Source organism: Thamnophis sirtalis, unplaced genomic scaffold (genome assembly GCF_051295495.1).
Source record: "Thamnophis sirtalis isolate CommonGarterSnake01/CBP01778 unplaced genomic scaffold, rThaSir2_p1.2 scaffold_11, whole genome shotgun sequence".
Lineage (NCBI taxonomy): Eukaryota > Metazoa > Chordata > Lepidosauria > Squamata > Natricidae > Thamnophis > Thamnophis sirtalis.
Window position 1 is genome coordinate 861,916 of NW_028261391.1, and position 18,934 is coordinate 880,849.

Consider the following 18,934-nt stretch of genomic DNA (forward strand, 5'->3'; position numbering starts at 1 on the left):
GAAGTTTCTCCTGATTTCTAGGTTGGAAAATCCTTTCCAGGCTTAAAAAAAAGACAGTGCTGGCTTAAACGGTGGTTTGATGTCTCCTGTGAAAACCTCTTTAGCAGCCACGTTTCCCCCCCTGTCTTATTTATGGAGTTGCTGGGTGAATTTGCCTCCTGCTTCGTGGAGATCTTGTTCCGGGCACGGCTGAGCTGGAATTAAATTTATGAGCGATAATAGCGGCTTCCCCACCCCTTTGCCCCCGGGGCTCCTGCATCTCCCTTTCCGACTCCAGAAATGGAGTGATAGGTGTGACCAGCAATGGTCATGCCTTCCGATTTTTTAACAAATGAAATTAAGGGTGTCCCCAGGGCATCCAGTATCCGTGAGCTTCATGGCGGATTAAGGGCGGAGGCGTGAAGGGACATGTGAATTCCCTTCACGCAGCTTTTGGCTGGGTTTGTCCTGTCCCCAAAAGATCAAATGCCAGGGTTCCAAATAGCATCCAAAATTAAATCAGAGTCGGAGGCAAAGGATTCCTCGAAGTCCCAATTGATGAAGGGAGCCATGTCGGCACATCTGGGAAAACCCAAATCTGAAGCTTCCCAGTTTTCCCCACCCAGTTGAAAGTTCAAGATCTTGCTCCCCCCAACACCCACAAACCCATCCCATGGTCCCATCTCCCACTGCCACACTGGCAGCTTCCACCTGTCCAGATCTGGTCAGGTGCAGAGACAAAGGATGACCTTGGCTTTCCAGAAAGAATGTTGTTATGGCTGCCTATTGTCTAACTCTGTACAACCCCTCCCATTTTCCCACCCTAGAAAATCCCCAGTAGAATAATAGAAAGCAGGCCAGAGGTCCACAAGAAAAGATGGCTGCAGGCCTGACACCAAACCTGTTTGGGAGAGGCTGGTGGGAATAGGACTATGGAGCAGGAGTCTCGGAATGCAGCAACTTTAGACTTCTGGACTTCAACTCCCAGAATTCTGGCTTTGGGAATCCTGGGAATTGAAGTCCGCAAGTCTTACAGGGGCCAAAGTTTGGAGAGGCCTGATGTGGAGGAAGGTCCTGGTGTCTGGATGAGGAAGAAGAGGAGGAGAAGGGAAGGAAAAAGCTCACTCACACCTGGAAAGGCGGAAAGCTTACGGAAGAGGCAGTGATTAAGCACCCCGGCAGAGAGAACAACGGCCACAACCCTCAACATCTGGAGCGGGGGGGGGGGGGAGCTTTGGAGCTGTCCATGGTGCCAAAAGGCCACCCGTCTTCTCAGGGGCCTCAGCCGTCGTCCCTGGGAGGGAAGGTGGGTTAAGAGGGGTGGCCGAGGAGGGGAGGGAGCCATTGGGCCTGTCGGTCCGTAGGCACTCCTGGACTTAGGGCACAGAGGATGGGATGGGGAGGAGGACACGGCCGGCTACTTTGATTGGGCCGAGTGGGATTAGGCACGGAAGGGATTTGCCTCCGTTACGGAAGGTCTCAACGTACAACGTGCAAAGCAACAGAGTAATGAATAATGACAAGGAGAGAACCAAAAAGAGGACTCGGGGAATTCAGTTGAGGGATGGCAGGAGGGAAGAAACTCTCTTTGGGGCTCGATTTTTCTCTCTGCCTCCTGGTGAGCCCCCCTCCCTCCCTCGCCCCCTCCCTCCCTGCTGGAAGGGAAGGTTTAGATGCCCCCTTCCTCCTTGGAAGGAGAAGAGGGAGTCCAGATGGCAAGGAAAGAGAAATGTCCATGGAACGAGGAAGGCAGAGCAGGGCCAAGGGAGCCAAGGGAGGCTGGAGGAAAGCCCTGGGGAAAGGAAAGGAGGGGAGGGGGCCGGCCTGAGGGGGTCCTTTGCAGTTTCCTTTGCTGACAGGTCAATTAGCCCCTTGGGAGCAGCCCCTCCCCTCCCCCCCACATACCAAATTATGCACATGGAAATTGCCTGATTGACAGATGGAGCCTCAACATCCCAGGTCATAAAATCTGCAGATAAGTGGAGGATGGGGGAGATGCCTATGACCCCCCCTCTCCCCCTCTCTCCTTCCTCCTCCCCCCTCTATCCTTCTCTCCTTCCTCTTTCCCTCTCTATATCTCCCTTTCCCCCTCTCTCCTCCTCCCTCCCTCTCCCCCTTTATCTCTCTCCTTCCCCCCCTCTCTCCCACTCCCTCCCCTCTCTCCTTCCCTCCCTCCCTCCATCCCTCTCACCCCCCTCACCCCCTCTATCCTTCCCACTTTCCCTCTATCCCTCCCTCTCCCCCTCTCCTCCTCCCTCCCTCTCCCCCTTTTTCTCTCTCCCATCCTCCCCTATCTCCCTCTCTCCTTCCCTTTTTCCCTCTTTATCTCCCCCTCTCCATCTTTCCCTTCCTCTCTCCCTCTCCTTCTCCCCCTCCTTCCTCTCTATCTCTCCTCTTCCCTCCATCTTCCCCCTCTCTCCTCCCCCCTCCCCCCTTTATATCTCCCCCTCGCTCCCCTATCTCCCTCCCCTTCCTCTCTATCTGTCCCTCCTCTATCTCTCTTCCTCCCTCCCCCTTCCTCTCCCTCCCTCTCCTCCCTGCCCTATCTCCTCCTCCTTTCTGTCTATCTCTTCCCCTCTCCCCACCCCCTGCTTGATTTGATCTCTCCCCCTTCAGCCGCTGGGAGCAATTCATCCGTGGGATAAACAGGCTGGGAAAATGAAGGGTTTCATTTCGCCTCTCAACACCCGGGCAGCTGTCCTCGGGCGGCCAGATCCATTGGGTGCTCTTCCTGGCAGCAGGAGGAGAATGGAGCGAGCCGCAGGATCTGAACCTTGATCCCTGCTCGTCTTTGGAAGGAGGAGATCCCCGAAAGTCTCCGCAGGGCCTCCTGATTCGCTCTGCGTCGGAGTTGGTGCCTTTTCTCAGTGTTTAAGACCCCTGGTTAGCTAGTTGGTTTGAACTGGGTGATGGCAGGTGCAGTGGAAGAATGAAGAGGCCTTCCCCCCACACCCCCACCCCACTGCAGGGAGACCCTGGAGGGCGGGGTCTCTAGTGGGTCGTGTCCAACGGAAGAGAATATCTCTGTAGCTCAGGGCTCAACTGGGGGCTCCTGGGGGCTCTCTGAGGTTGGGAGGTTTCTTGCAGACGTTTCATGACCCAACTAGGGAACATCAACAGTGCTAGGAGGGAGGAGGAGAAACAACAGGTAGGGGAACATGGGGGCTCTCTGGGCCCTGTGGTTTCCTTGCAGACGTTTCATGACCCAACTAAGTAATATCATCAGTGGGAGGAGGAGGAGGAGGAGGAGGATCATCAAAGGCAGAGACGCCAAGATCAGCACCCTGAGTGGCTGAAAAGCTTATTGGCTGAATTGAAACCAGCCCAGCCTCTCCTCCCCTCCCCCTCCTCTTCTTCTCCTCCTCTCCCCCTCCTCCCTCTCCTCCCCCGCCTCTTCTCCCCCCCTCCCCTCCCTCTCCTCCCCCTCCTCTTCCTCTCCTCACCTCCTCCTCCTCTTCTCCTCCTCCTCCTCCTCCCCCCCTCCTCCTCCTCCTCTTCTTCTTCTTGCTCTTCTCCCCCCCCTGCAAACCCCTCTTCCTTCTAGCACTGATGATGTTCCCTAGTTGGGTCATGAAACGTCTGCAAGAAACCCCCCCCCCCCAACCTCAGAGATCCCCCAAGGACCCCATAATTCACCCCAACCTACAAATATTCTCCTCCATTGGACACAAGACTTGCTGCATTTCCCACTGGACTAGATGACCTCCAAGATCCCTTCCGACTTAAAAACCCTGCCCCCGTATAAGTTCTGGTGCTGTCTGGATCTGGGTCTGCTTGTGCCTCGGTTGTTTGAGGTCAGAAAGCCTTTGAAGGAACGGAAGCTATAAGCACAAATAGGAATTTCTAGGCTGATGCATCCAAGTGCAAATTCACCCAATTAAACCATGAACTTTGCTAATTTCTTTGGGATCCGTAGCTGCAACTCCCCCCCCACTGCCCCCCACCCCCAAGGCAGAGCCGGGGCTTTGCTCTGCCTCTTTGACACTGGGTTTCCTCCAAAGTGGGAGGGGGGATTCTTCGCGGGACCCTCCCCCCTTTTAAATGTTCCTATGTTGTCTTAAGTCACGTCTTTGTTCTCGTTGATGTCTTTATGTGTGTAAAGTAAAAAACTTTTAAAAAAAATTAAATGTGGGGAGGGGGAAACTTGCAGTCACGACCCAGGAGTGTAAGCGGGGTGGGGGGTGGGGGGGGAGGGGTTTTTCTCCCCTTCCTTCCCAAGCAAGGAGGCCGCGTGACTCTCTGGGGCTGGGCTGGCATTTTGGGAATCCAGATTTGGGCTTCCAGCTGCAGGAGACGGAAGCTCAGCCCGGAGCCCAGGAAATTAATGGAGCAGAACATTGCGGGATCCACTTCCCTCCGCTGGGCTCCCTTCCCTCATTTGCATCGCGATCTCTCCCCCCCCCCACTTGCAGGCTTCATGAGCCTCAGTTACGCAATGGGGGAACGGCAGGAGCTGGGCTGGAAGGAGCCGCCTGGTTTGGCGCTGAGGAGGGGCCCAGGCGTGGAAGGGGAGGGGAGCCGGTGGCGGCATCGGAGAAGCTACAAGAGCTGGGATCTGGGACCTTCCTCCTCCTCCTCCTCCTCCTCTGTTGTCAGGCCCCGGCAGCTGAGGTTGAAGGGATGGAAAAGGTAGAATGACAGGGTGGGAAGGGACCCTGGAGGTCTTCTAGTCCAGCCTCCTGCTTGAGGAGGAGACCCTGTGTCCTTTCAAAGGGCTCTCCAATCTCTGCTTAAAAACTTCCAGGGATGAAGGCCCTACGACCCCTCCCCTCCCTTCTCCCCTCTTTCCTCTCTTCCTCTCCTTTTCCTTCCTCCTTCTCCTTCTCCCTTCCTTTGTGTCTTTCCTTCCCCCCCTTTCCCTTCGCTTCCCTTCCGTCTTTCCTTTCCCCTCCCCACTCTCCTCTTCCTCTCCTTTTCCCTTCTCTTGCGTCTATCCTCTCCTCTTCCCTCCTCCTCCCCTCCCCTCCCCTTCCGTCTTTCTTTTCCCCTCCCCTCCCCGTTCTCCCCCTCCCTTCTCCCATCTCTCCTCCCCTTCCTCTCCTTTTCCCTTCTCCTTCCCTCCCCTCCCCTTCCATCTTTCCTCTCCCTTCCCCTCCCCACTCTCCCCCTTCCATCTCCCCTCTCTCCTCCTCTTCCTCTCCTTTTCCCTTCTCTTGCATCTATCCTCTCCTCTTCCCTCCTCCTTCCCTCCTCTCCCCTTCCGTCTTTCTTTTCCCCTCCCCTCCCTGCTCTCTGCCAGGGGCTAAACTGTCCTGCTGTGCTCGGGCTGTCACAAACCTGCCAGCAGCTGAGCCCTGGGCCTTGGCAGGAGAGCTGGGGGGACCTTTTAGTGACAGAGAAAATGGAAATTGGGCTTGGGGCCTTGGCACATGGGAGGGGGGGGTCAGGGGGGGTCAGCCAAGCTGCCTCTCTTCCGCTGGCTGGCGTTCAGATTCAAGGGAGACTCCTGGGAGTCACGGCAAGAATGCCACCGGCTGATGGGGGCCCTGGTTCCCAGGCGGCTGCCGCTTCTCTCGGAGACACCGGCTGTGCCAGGGGAGCCCCAGCTTGGAGGAGGTGGCCAGTGGTCGACCTGGCCTGGCCTGGCCGGTTCTTGGTGGTCTCCAAACCACAGGGGACCCCAAGAGACCATCTAGCTCATCTGACTCCCTCCCCTGCTTTTCTTTTGGCAACAGCCCCCCCTCCCCCATGGAGTCCCTGCAGCTGCGTTGGGCTAGAGAGGGGAATTGGGGGAGGGGAAGGCTGCCTCCTGAGATACCCAGCACTCTGTACATGAGCAGGAGCCCCTTAGTGTTCTGCACAAGCTCAGTGCAGGGTAGTGGGCTGCAAAGGCCTTGCTCTCTGCTCTTCCGGCCAGTGCTGAGAGGCTGATTTTACTGTCTGCACAGCTCGCATTTCAATCCGAATAGAGCTGAGAAGGGACCTTGGAGGTCTTCTAGCCCAACCCCCTGCTTGAGTAGGAGACCTTCGGCCTAGACCGTGGGTGTCCAAACTTGGCAACTTTAAGACTTGTGGACTTCAACTCCCAGAATTCTCCAGCCAGGATAATTTACTCTCTTGTGATCCCTTCCTTCCTCTGCAAACTCTCCACTTAGATCAGCGGTGTTCAAACTTAGCAAATTTAAGACTTGTGGACTTCAACTCCCAGAATTCTCCAGCCAGCATAGCTGGCTGGAGAATTCTGGGAGTTGAAGTCCACATGTCTTAAAGTTCCCAAGTCTGGAGACCCCCTGGCCTAGACCATTCAAGGCAAGTTCCTGTCCAGCCTCTCCTTAAAAACCTCCAGTTATTGGAACATTCACAACCTCCGGAGGGAAGGAGTTCCACTGGCTAATTGTCCTCACTGTCAGGAAATTCCTCCTTAATTCCAGATTGCTTCTCCCTTGCTTAGTTTCCACCCATTGCTTCTTGCCTTGCCTTCTGGCGCCTTGGAGAACAGGTTGACCCCCCCTCCTCTTTGTGGCAGCCCCTTAAATATTGGCGCACTGCTATTACCCCTGGTCCCCACCCCACCCCACGGTCCTTCTTTTCATTCAATGAGCCGGACCCAAATCCTGCAGCCGTTCTTCCCATCTTTTATATCCTCCAGGCCTTCAGCCGTCCTGATTGCTTGTCTCTGCACTTTTCCCAAAGCCCCAACTCCTTTTTCTGCTCCGTTTGCACAACCGGCTTTCCCCGTTTCCTGCCCCCCCCCCCCGGACCTTCCATGGGCTGCGTTGGTAACACCAGGAAGGCTTCAACTCAGCAGCTTCCTGGCCAGACTCTCCCTGGGCTGCTGTGTGGATGGAGCTGCAGGGCCTCCGTTCCCATAATGCTGCTCTCCCCGAGGCTCCCTCTGGGCAGCCCCAGGCCCTCCGCGGTCCAGAAGCCCCGTGAAGGGGGGGGGAGAGTTTCTCAGGCCATCTTGCAGTGTTTGCCCTCATCCTTTGGGAGGTCTCTGAGAGGGACACCCCCTCCCCATAATGTGCTTTTGGCACTTGCCCCCCCCCCAAGGACTGGAAGCCTTAAAAAAAGCCTCTTCTCCACTCAGTCAGTCTGCTGGGGTGGGGGTTGGGTGGGGGAGAAAGGGATGGAGAGAGAAAGAGCGAGAGGATGAGAAAGAGGGGGAAGACAGAGAGAAGAAGGAAGAGGGAAGGAGGGAGAAAGATAGAAAGAAAAAGAGGAAAAGAGATCAAAAGAGGGAGAGGAAGGGAAAGAGAAAGAGGGTAAGAGGAAGAAAGAGGGAGGGAGAAGAGGGAGGGAGAAGGAGAGAAATAGAAAGGGAGAGAGAAAAAAGGAGAGGAAGGGAAAGAGAAAGAGGGTAAGAGGAAGAAAGAGGGAGGGAGAAGAGGGAGGGAGAAGGAGAGAAATAGAAAGGGAGAGAGAAAAAAGGAGAGGAAGGGAAAGAGAAAGAGGGAGAGAGGAAGAGAGAGGGAGGTAGAAGAGAGGGAGGGAGAAGAGGAGGAGTGATCGAGAGGGAGGGAGAAGGAGAGAGAAAAAGAACCTGAGAGAGAAAAAAGGAGAGGAAGGGAAAGAGAAAGAGGGAGAGAGGAAGACAGAGGGGGGGAGAAGAGGAAGAGAGAGGGGGAGGGAGAAGGAGAGAGAAAAAGAGAGAGAGAAAAAAAGGAGAGGAAGGGAAAGAGAAAGAGCGAGAGGAAGAGAGAGGGAGGGAGAAGAGGAAGAGGGGGGGAGGGAGAAGGAGAGAGAAAAAAGGAGAGGGAGGGAAAGAGAAAGAGGGAGAGAGAGGAGGGAAAGAGGGGGAGAGGGTGAGGGAGGGAGTGGGAAAGAAGGAGAGAATCCAATTGCCCTAAACGAGGCTTTCCTGAGCCCTAACTGGGAGTTTAAAGAGAGACAATTAAATTAAGCGGCCTCCTTTCCCTTCAAGGGCTCTCCGGGTCCTTCGGTGGTAATTGCAAAGCCCAGCGGTTTTCACAGCTGCCTCTGAATAGAAAAGCTATTCTCCAAAGCACAGGAGAGAGAGAGAGAATGAATGAAAGAAAGAAAGAAAGAAAGGGAAGGAAGGAAGGGAAGGAAGGAAGGAAAGGAGGACAGAAGGAAGGAAGAAAAAATAATGAAAAAAGAAAAAGAGGCCTGGCTAGTCTAGTGAAGAGAAGGACCAGGGGAGACAGGAGAACGTCTTCCAATATTTGAGGGGCTGCCACAGAGAGGAGTTAGGGGGTCCAGCTATTCTCCAAAGCCCCTGAAGGCCAGAGAAGGAAGAATGGATGGAAACTGACAAAGGAGATATTCAACTGGAAATAAGAGGAATTTCTTGACAGTGAGGACCCATGGGACAGAAGTTGCCTTCAGAAGTTGGGAGAGCTTCATCCCTGGAGGCTCTTCCAAGAAGAGACCGGACTGCCCTCTGTCAGATATGGTGTAGGGTCTCCTGCTTGGGCAACAGGGGGGAGTTGGACTAGATGACCTACAAGGTCCCTCCCAACTCTGTTGATCTGTCCTCTCCTACTCAGTCTTGCTTCTGAGGTTTACGTTACGTACTCCGTTTGCACAACTGGCTCTCCCCGTTTTCTGGCTCTGCACCCTGAACCTTCAAAGGGGCTGAGTTGGTGCACCAGGGATGCTCAAACTCAGCAGCTCCCTGGCCAAACTTTGGCTGCTGCATGTGGGGTGTGTGTGTGTGTGTGTGTGTGTGCATGTGGTGTGTGTGTGTGTGTGTGTGTGTGTGTGTTAGAAACAAGGCTGGTTGGCAAGATCTAAACGCCTGGAAGGGAGCAGCCGGATTTCCTTTCCTTTCCTTCCTTCCTTCCTTCCTTCCTTTCCTTCCTTCTCCTGTCTTCGATTTCCTTTCCTCCTTTTATCCTCCCCTTTCCTGCCCTTGGCCTGCCTTCTTCTGCCTCCTGAATGGCAGCTGAGCCAGGGATTTCATTCATTAAATATTTCATTTAATTCATTTCATCATTGATTTTTGCAACTTGCCCCAATCTGCAGTCTCCGGCCTTGAGACATTACGCCGGATGAATGCAAGCCCCCCTCCCCCAAGAGAGATACGAGGGAGTCCTCACCTTTATGATCTCACAAGCGGGCCCCAAATTTCCATGGCAGAAAGAGGCAGCAAATCCCTCCCTCAATAGCTGGACCAGTGGGAGCTTGGCCAAAGAAAAAGCAGCCTTTCCACAGACAGACAGACATACAGACACACCTGGCCAGCTTGCCTGCTCTCCCGGGGAGGGGAGGGGGGGGGCTGTCCGACTTGTGAGTGACAGGCAGCCCCTCTCTTCATGGCGGTTGGGAGAAAGGGAGGCCGGTGGGCTCGGCAGAAGGCGGTTTCAGCTCCAGCCCCAGGAAAGGGGCCTTTGCTTTCGCTTCTATGGAGGGGAGAAAATATTCGTGGCTCAGGATTGGAATAAAAGCTCCTTTTCGCTCTCAGGGCTTTTTTTCCTGCAGACATTTTGTGACCTGACTAAGTAACATCATCAGTGCTAGAGGGAAGTGGGGCTTGTAGAGAGGAGGAAGAGGAGGAGGAGGAGGGCAAGGAAAATGAAGGAGAAAAATGAGGAGAAGGAAGGAAGAGAAGAGGAGGAGGAGGAGGATTGTGACGTCCTTGGTGTTCTCTGAGCTTTGTCATTTCCTTGCAGACGTTTCATGACCCAACTAGGGAACATCATCAGTGCTAGAAGGGAGGAGGAGGAGGATTGTGACGTCCTTGGTGCTCTGTGAGCTGTATTCTTTTCGTGCAGACGTTTCCCTGCCCAACTAGGTAACGTCCTCAGTGCTAGCGATGACGTTAGATGCATGGATGATGTCACCTAGTTGGGTAGTGAAACGTCTGCAAGAAAAGCACCAGACTCAGAGGGCACCAAGGAACCCTTCGGTTTTGAGTGGGGTGCCAGGCGCTGCAGGGCAGGGGAGATCCTGGATGGCACTTTGGCAAGACTCGCTTGGATGCTACTGATTGGACCTTCCCCAGGCGACCTTCTCCTGCTCTCCTGGAGGCCCTCAAGGGCCCCCTCCTCAAATCCCCTCCAAAGGGGGTCTGCCAGCCTCCTCTGACATCCTTTTCCACCGGTGGTGGGATTCAATTTTGTTTGCCACTGGTTCTGTGGGTTTGGTGGGCGTGGCAGGGGAAGTTTACTGCAAAGTCCCCATTCCCTCCCCATCAGCTGGGACCGGGGAGACAGAGAATAGATGGGGGGGGGGAAGTCAGAAGTGGTACGTGCCGCTTCTCTGAACCGGTTAAAAACTTCCCCTGCCGGTTCTCCAGAACTGCTCGGAACCTGCTGAACCCCCCTCCCCTCTGTTTTCCACCCATCCGAAGATGATTTTTGTAACGCGCTCTACTTGGAGCAGCCCTTGAAGAGTGTTCGAAGACTTCAGCTGGTCCAGAACGCAGCCGCGCGAGCGATTGTGGGTGCACCAAGGTACACCCACATTACACCTATCCTCCGCGAGCTGCACTGGCTACCTATTAGTCTCCGAATCCGCTTCAAGGTGCTGGTTGCTACCTATAAAGCCCTACATGGCATCGGACCTGGGTACCTGAGAGACCGCCTCCTGCCAATTACCTCCCATAGACCGATTAGATCGCACAGGTTGGGTCTCCTCCGGGTTCCATCTGCCAGCCAATGTCGGTTGGCGACTCCCCGGGGGGCCTTCTCTGTGGCTGCTCCGGCCCTCTGGAACGAGCTCCCCGTGGAGATCCGGACCCTCACTACCCTCCCGGCCTTCCGCAAAGCCACCAAGTCTGGCTGCTCCAGCAGCCGGGGGGCTTGTGAAACATCCAGCCCCACGGAAACTGTGAATGTTGTGTATTTTAAAGTGTTGTTTTTGTTTATTTATCCCCTTCCCTTGTTTATTGTGAGCCGCCCGGAGTCCTTCGGGAGTGGGCGGCATACAAGACCAATAAACTCAACTCAACTCAACTTTTGTGTTCACCTCTCTCTCCCTTCTCTCTCCCTTCTGCTTCGCCCCAGGACATCTTCACCCCCGAGTGCAAGTTCAAGGAGTCTGTCTTCGAAAACTACTACGTCATCTATTCTTCCACGCTGTACCGGCAGCAGGAATCGGGGAGAGCTTGGTTCTTGGGACTCAATAAGGAAGGGCAGATTATGAAGGGCAACCGGGTGAAAAAGACCAAACCCTCCTCACATTTTGTACCCAAACCCATAGAAGGTATGAGGGGAGGGGGCCAGCGGGGCTTGGGAGAGGGGCTGGGGGTGCCGGTCGCTTTTCTGGTTCAGACGCAGCCGGGCTCACTGACTCGAGCGAGCTGAAGTTCTACACAAAGGCTCTCTCTCTCTCTCTCTCCTCCTGGCCTTTCCACGGCTGAGAGTCTTCCCCCCCCCCACTGATTTGGGGAAGGGAGGGTTGAGCCCCTAAGGAGGTGCGGGCATCCACGGGGGGGGGAGGGGGGGCTGTGGGGGGGCAGAGAAGTCTCACTGGGCCTTGGACTAACTCAGATCAAGCAGAACCAAAAGGCAGAGGAGCAGAGGAAGAAGGGACACTGACTGGTACCTTGGGGTTCCTTGGAGCCTGGTGTGCAGGGACCTGGTCCTGCAGATGTGCACCCACAGCTGTCACTCACAGGGGAGGCAAGGAATCGGACCCCCACCCAGGCCGGTTCCCCCCAGGGCCTTGTGGAGTTAACTCATTGAGCGAAACGAGGAGGCTCAGCTGAGTTCCCAGGGAGGGCGCTTAGATCTCCCCATGATGAAATAGGAGCCTTTGGATGGGAGACTACTAGGAGATCCCAAGAGCCACGGTGGGTTAAGAAGTACAAGGAAGAAGAAGATCTCAGAAGGCGCCGACTGGGAAAACCACCAGACCCGCAGAAATGCAGAGCGCTTCACTTTATGCCCAATGCTGCTGTCTCGGGACAAAACGCCAGGAATCCCCCAAGGCAAATGGGGTGGGTGCTGGTCAGCTGCTGAGCTTCCAAGTGACCACTGCTGGGTTGACCACAGGGGCCGTCCTGGAGGATTTCCCTGGAAACCCTGAGAGCTGATTGGCACATGTCGAATGGCCTTTAAATTCCCCCAAGGGCATCAAACTCAGGCCTCAGCCATTGGCAGCCTTCAAGCTTTCTTCTGAAGTAGGATTCCTCCCTCCCTCCCTCCCTCTCTCCTTCTCATTCCCATCTTCCTTCCTTCCTCCTCTCCTTCCTTCCTCCCTCCCTCTCTCCTTCTTATTCCCATCTTTTTCCTTCCTTCCTTCTCTCTTTCCTTCCTTCCCCCTCCCCTGCCTCTCTCCTTCTCATTCCCATCTTCCTTCTTCTTTCCCCCTTCCTTCCTCCCTCCCTCTCTCCTTCTCATTCCCATCTTCTTCCTTCCTTCTCTCTTTCCTTCCTTCCCCCTCCCCTGCCTCTCTTCTTCTCATTCCCATTTCCTTCCTTCCTCCCTCCCTTCCTCCCTCCTTCCTCTCTCCTTCTCATTCCCATCTTCTTCCTTCTCTCCTTCCTTCCTCCCTTCCTCCCTCCCTTAGTCCCCCTCATTCCTCCCCAGGGCAACCGCCCTCCGACCTTCAGCTGACCATTGGGGGGGGGACTGTGCAGGCAAAGGACGGTGAGCACAATCTGTAAGCCCCCCCATGATGACCCACAGTGGTGGGGGGTCCAAGGGGGCGGTCCTTTGCTGGGTGCCAAAAGGCGTCCCAAGCTGCAAGTCATCCTTGAGGCTCTCAGAGCCCCCCCTGCTCAGTGGTCCGAAGTCCAATCGCTGCGAGAGCCTCCTTGGAGACCCCCAGAAAACAGGAGCCCCTCTGAGCCCCCCCAGCCCTTCCCCTGCCCCCCTCAGCCAGCAACCTCCCCCCCTTGTGCCACTTCTGACCCTGGCCTTTCAGCCCCCAAAGAGGGTCTGGGCTCCTCATCTGGAAGCCTCAACCAGCCCAGCTCTGGGGTATCCGGGGCCGATCCAGCCCCCTCCCCCCCCTCCTCCCCCTCTGCTATTCACGGAGATTGCTGACCCCTCCCAAGACAGCTGCCTTTGCCCCCCCCCCTCCGTTCAGCCTTAATTTGGGATATGGTGACCTGGATTTGCAGCCTCCCAGCCCCCTCCCCAAAATCCTTGCCCCCTGCTCCTCTACATCGGCTGGGGCAGGACTGTGGGCCATCCTCCGCTTACAGACATCCGTTTAGTGACAATTCAAAGTGACACGGCTCTGAAAAACATGACTTATGACGGTGATTCAGCTGCTTAGCAGCAGGTTCATATTTATGACGGTTGCCGTGTCCAGGGATCAAGTGATCCCCTTTTGTGACCACCCGATCAGCAAAGTCAATGGGGAAGCTGGATTCACTTAACAACCCTATGATTAACTGAACAACGGCAGGGATTCACTTAACAACGGCGGCAAAGAAGGAGTGAAACTCATTTAACAACTGCTTTCCTTTGCATTGAAAATTTGGGGCTCTGTGGTGGTCATAAAGTAGAGGAACACCCTCTATATAAACTGATGCAGGTTGTCCTTGGCCGTGTTTCACCATTACGGCCGTTGCAACGTCCCCATCGCCACGCGATCTGACTCATATCTATGACGGTCGCAGTGTTCCGGGGTCAGCGGCCCCCTTTGGCGACCTTCCGACAAGCAAAATTGAGGGAGAAGCCAGATTCTCAATAACAACTGCAAGGTTTCACTTAACAACGGCAGCAAGGAAGGTCGTAAAACGGGGCAAATCTCTGTCTTCAACGGGGAAGCCAGATTCATTTTAACAGCCATGCTGTTCACTGAACAACGGCAGTGATTCACTTAACAACGGTGGCAAGGGAGGTCTTGAAACAAGGCAAAATGCCCTTCGCAAACGCCTCACTCAGCAACCATAAATCCTGGCCTCCATTGTGGCCGTATGTCGAGGACTCGGAGCACCGTAGGACGGCGTGAAGGGCACCAATCGGCCCATCACAGAAAGTGGGGAAGCTTTTGGAGTTGTGGGTCCGGCCAGGTTATTCTGTTTTCTTTTAAGGGCAATTTCTGGAGCAGCTGCAGGCGAGAAAAAGGGACCGACTGGATCCTGGCAGATCCTTCCTGCAACACGAGGAGAATTTGCAGCCTGTCAAATCGGCCCGGGAGGTGAAGCCAAGGACAGACTCCCTCCCTCCCTTTCCTAATCCCAAGAAGGGCCTGGCAATTTACAGCCGAGAGAAAGAGCCGGTTAATTCAATAGCCAGATTAAACTGGCGGCCTTCAGGGAGGGAGGGGGAGGGGGAGGGAGGGAGGGAGGGAGGGGGAGGCCCCCAGTTCTGATGCATGCAAACTCTTCTTCCAGCCCAAACTGAAGGGCCCGGTGGGCTGCTCGGAAAAAACAACGTAGAGAAAGCTGGGAGGTTTTGTTTTTTTTAAAGATCTGAGACTGAAAAATAAAATGTCGGGGATCTTAGATCGATAAAGTGTTAAAGGAAATTAAATCATAAAACTCAGTATAAAAGCCGAGAAACAAACAGCTAAATCGGGTATTTATCGATTGTCCAAATTGGATGACGAAGAGGTTGAAGGATGTCCCCCTCTAGGGCTGCATCTCCCAACTTGGCAACTTGATGAGACCTCTGGACTTCAAGGCCCAGAATTCTCTGCTGGCTGGGGAATTCTGGGAGTTGAAGTCCACAGATCTTAAAAGTTGCCAAGGCTGGACGCCCCTTTCTTGGATGAAGCTTGTGATTCCGGGGGGCTTTTTAGCCTAGAGGGGAGATGAGTGAATGTCTACCGAAGCGTGGATGTTGTTCATCAAGTGGACAAGGAGAAGCTGCCTAAAACCAGACCCCGAAGGGACCCAGTGACATGGATCGTCTGCAAGAGCGAAGAGACACAAAAGACTTCTCCCCCCCACACACACAACGCACAATTCAAGCTTTGGCTGTCAGGTTTCCTTAGGAAAGATGCCCTAATGGATTCATGAGCCTCGAGCCGAGTTTCAAAAGAGAACCAGTCCTTTATAGAGGAGCCCCATTTCGGCCATCGCCTCTTGCAGTCAGATCTCAGCCTCGTTTGAATCCCCTCAGTCTGTGTCACCAATCACATTCTCCAACGAGGTGCACCTCTCACAATCCTCAGCAGGGCTTGGCTGATGTTCTCACAGCTAGTCCTTGACTTACGGCCACAGATGAGCTCCAAAAGCCAGACAGTTATTAAGTGAGTTTTCCCCCCGTCTCATGACCTTCCTTGCTACTGTTGTTAAGGGAATCTGCAGTTGTGAAGTTAGTCACAAGGTTTGTTAAGGGAATCTGGCTTCCGCGTCGACTTCGCCTTGTCAGAAGGTCGCAAAAGGGGATCGCATGACAAAAAAATTGGTCAGTTGGCGAGCATTTGAACTTGGGCCGCATGACCTTGGGGATGCTGCAATGGTTGTTAAGTGTGAAAAATGGTCGTAAGTCGCTTTTTTCAGTGCTGCTGTAACTCTGAACGGTCACTAAGTGAACTATTTTAAGTCAAGGACTGCCTAACGTACTTTCACAAGCCACAAACAAATGCAGCAACAACAGAGGCCTAGCAAGAATCTTAGACTCCGGTAAGGCATTCGACAAAGTAGACCATAACCTTCTTCTTGGAAGGCTAGAAAAACGGGGGACGGAAGACAGCATCATCCCCCGATGGATTTGCAACTGGCTGACAAACTCTACTCAAGGAGTAGTTTTTGTATATATATATTTTATTATGTTTTCATTCTATACAATCACATATTTACTGTGCTTGATCAGGGCATATAACATTGAGTAATAAACACGGCCTTCACTTATATAGAAAATGCCCTCTACAATACAAACCCAATATACCACCTTGGCCCGCCATACACCCTCTTTCAACCCCCTCCAACTTTCATTCTTCCTTCTCACACACCCCTCTACGCCTACTTCCCCTCCCCTTCTTTCTAACCCTAACCCTATCACTCCCTCTAATCCATTCCCTCCCTCCCTTCTCCTCCTCCTCTCTCTCACCCTCTCCACCCTCCTTCTTCTTTCACTCGACTCTTTCCTTCGGTATATTTCTATTACCTTCCAGTATATTCGGTTTGTTCTATTTTCGCACTAACATTGAAAAGCCACAGTATACAAATGCAATCATGGAATTTAACACATATTGTATTTCCCCCCTCCCCCCTCCCCCTAGATCCCCACCTCCCTTCCCTCCCCCCGACTTCCCAAAGACCATATGTGGTATAACTTTTGGACAATCACAGTCTAAAATATCTCTACATTGAACTCAGCTTCCTACTGTTACCCAAATTTTAAACAATTTAAATTGTTACTGATACTAAGCATAAGCTATCTGGAGTTTCTTAGTCCCATATTTACTTTTTATGTACTACTCAAGGAGTAGTTTTTGGAAGTACTACATCCACATGGAGAGAAGTAAGCAGTGGGGTACCCCAAGGCTCCCTTTCAGGCCCCTTACTCATCAATATCAAGACATGACTTAGATGAGGGAGCAGAAGTGGGGGAACCCGTTCAATTTGCAGATGGGACACTAAGCTGGCAGGAGCAGCCAACACCCCAGAAGACGAAGCTCAGGATCCAGAGAGATCTTGACAGACTCGAACAATGGACTTTATCCAACAACAGGACGTTGAATGAGGAGAAAAGCCAGGTTTTACACCTGGGCAGGAAAAACACCAAAGGGACCAGCACAGATGAGGCGAAACCTGCCCTCAAAAACAGTCGCTGTGAAGAGGGACCTTGGAAGTCCTAGTGGACGATCCCTTAAACGGGAGCCAACGGGGTGCAGCAGCAGCGGCCAAATAAGTGGATACAATCCTTGGTTATATATACAGGGACATTGAATCAAACTCAAGTGAAGTATTAGTACTGCTTTATAAAGCCTTAGTAAGGCCACACTTGGAATATTGCATGCAGTTTTGGTCACCACAATATAAAATAGATGTGGAGACTCTAGAGCAGTGTTTCTCAACCTTGGCGACTTTAAGTCCGGTGGACTTCAACTCCCAGAATCCCCCCAGCCAGCTCTGCTGGCTGGGGGGATTCTGGGAGTTGAAGTCCACCGGACTTAAAGTCGCCAAGGTTGAGAAACACTAGAAAGAGGGCAGAGAAGAGCAACAAAGATGATGAAGGGACTGGAGGCTAAAACATATGAAGAACGGTTGCAGGAACTGGGCCTGGCTAGTCTAGGGAAGAGAAGGACCAGGGGAGACAGGAGAGCATCCTCCAATACTAGAGGGGCTGCCCCAGAGATGAGGAAGCGGGTCAAACCGTTGTCCAAAGCCCCCGAAGGCCAGACAAGGAAGAATGGATGGAAACTGACCAAGGAGAGATTCAACCTGGAATTCAGGAGGAATTTTCTGGCAATGAGAACAATAAATGGAACAGAAGTTGCCTTCGGAAGTTGTTGGAGCTCCATCCCTGGAAGTTTCCAAGAAGAGACTGGACTGCCCTCTGTCAGACATGGTGCAGGGTCTCCTGCTTTGGGGGGCTAGACTAGATGACCTACAGGGGCCCTTCCAGCTCTGTTATTCTTTTAAAAAGTCATTGGGGGGAAACCAGACTCCCTCGTCCAAAACGGGTTGTTTTGCTTAGCAGCAAAAATGTTGCACTTGTCCTGGTGGCACGAGTGGGGTGGGGTGGATAATGAGTCGGGGTGCAAGGTGGTTGTGCATTGGGGGGGGCTGGTGGGTCCCATGCCTTGACTCTCTCTCTCTCTCTCTCTCTGTCCTCCTCTCTCTCCCACCCACAGTGTGCATGTACAGAGAGCCTTCCCTGCATGAGATCGGAGAGAAGCAAGGACGTTCTCGGAAGAGTTCGGGGACGCCCACCATGAACGGAGGCAAAGTGGTCAACCAGGACTCCACATAGCCCGACCAAGTGCCCACCACCAACACCTTCCTCCTCTTCCTCCTCCTCCTCTCGGGGGGACCTCCCTGCCACTTGCCCCCTGCCCCCACCCCACCCCCGCGAGGCTGGAGCCAAGGTCCACGGGCGACTTCTCTCCACGTAGGATGGGGCGTCTGCGCCGAGCCCAGCGTACACAAACAGACCCCCCACCCACACTCTCGCACACACCCCGCCCTGAAAGGGAATGTATATTCAAGTGAGTGGAGGAGGCCAGGAGAGTTTCATTGAATATAGATTCCATCTGGACTCTCATTTCCATTTGAAACAGCTTGGATGGGAGAATTGGTCAACTCTGCATAACAATTATTATTATTATAATTATTATTATAAATAAATTATTATCTATCTATAATAAATACATAATAAAGGTGTTATCTTTAAAAAATAAAACAGATTTGCTTTTCGGAGATGTGAACTTTCTTTGTGATAGGGAAGTGAAGGGAGAAAGCTGGACGAATCGGAAATGGGGCTGGGGGTGTGTGTGAGGGAGGGGCAGGAGAGCCATTCCCTGGGTGCAAATAAGGGGGGGGGGCAAGCAGGATCCAGTCTGGGTCAGCTACAGAACCAGAGGTTTAATCTTCTAAGCTTTCGGATTCGTGCTGGAGCCCATCCTCCCGCCGCAGTGGACAAGGACATACGTTGAATTTTGCAGCTACTAAGATAGTTGGACGAGCAGGTACAAAAACAGCCGGTGCGGGGAAAGTGATGGAAGCCTGGGAAATGGGAGCCTTGTCAGTCAACAGAAATGCTGATTCAGCAGCCGGCTTAATAGCTGGACATCAGCTGGCCAAGCAACAATTAAAACCCTCCCCGCAATCAGGCCCTTCATAAATGCTATGCATGGAATGTTCCACCTTCTGGTGAGAGAGAGAGAGAGAGACGTTTGCTGAGGATGATGGGCTCCGCCAAGAGTCCAAAATCTCGGAAGATGCAACCTCCAGTCCCGGTGACCAATCCGGATTGGATCCTGCAACATTATCCAGGGACAGGTAGATTTCGCCTTCATTGGTCTCTTGCATGATTTAGGGCAGTGTTTCTCAACCTTGGCAACTTGAAGATGTCCAGACTTCAACTCCCAGAATTCCCCAGCCAGCAACAGACTTGAACAATTCAGTGTCTAGGACAGTGTTTTTCAACCTTGGCCACTTGAAGATGTCCGGACTTCAACTCCCAGAATTCCCCAGCCA

General features: G+C 53.3%; 1 protein-coding gene across 3 annotated transcripts in view; it reads left to right on the forward strand.

The window, feature by feature from the left end:
* The window catches only part of FGF12 (fibroblast growth factor 12), a 191,158-nt gene extending 173,004 nt beyond the window's left edge, over positions 1–18,154 (forward strand). For all 3 annotated transcript variants that reach the window (XM_087725004.1, XM_087725005.1, XM_087725003.1), the window contains 2 exons: positions 10,890–11,088; positions 17,590–18,154. In XM_087725004.1, coding sequence (XP_087581130.1) covers positions 10,890–11,088; positions 17,590–17,708 — 318 coding nt within the window. In that variant the 3' untranslated portion in view covers positions 17,709–18,154. The remainder of the gene's footprint in view (positions 1–10,889; positions 11,089–17,589) is intronic.
* The last annotated feature ends 780 nt before the right edge of the window (positions 18,155–18,934 follow it).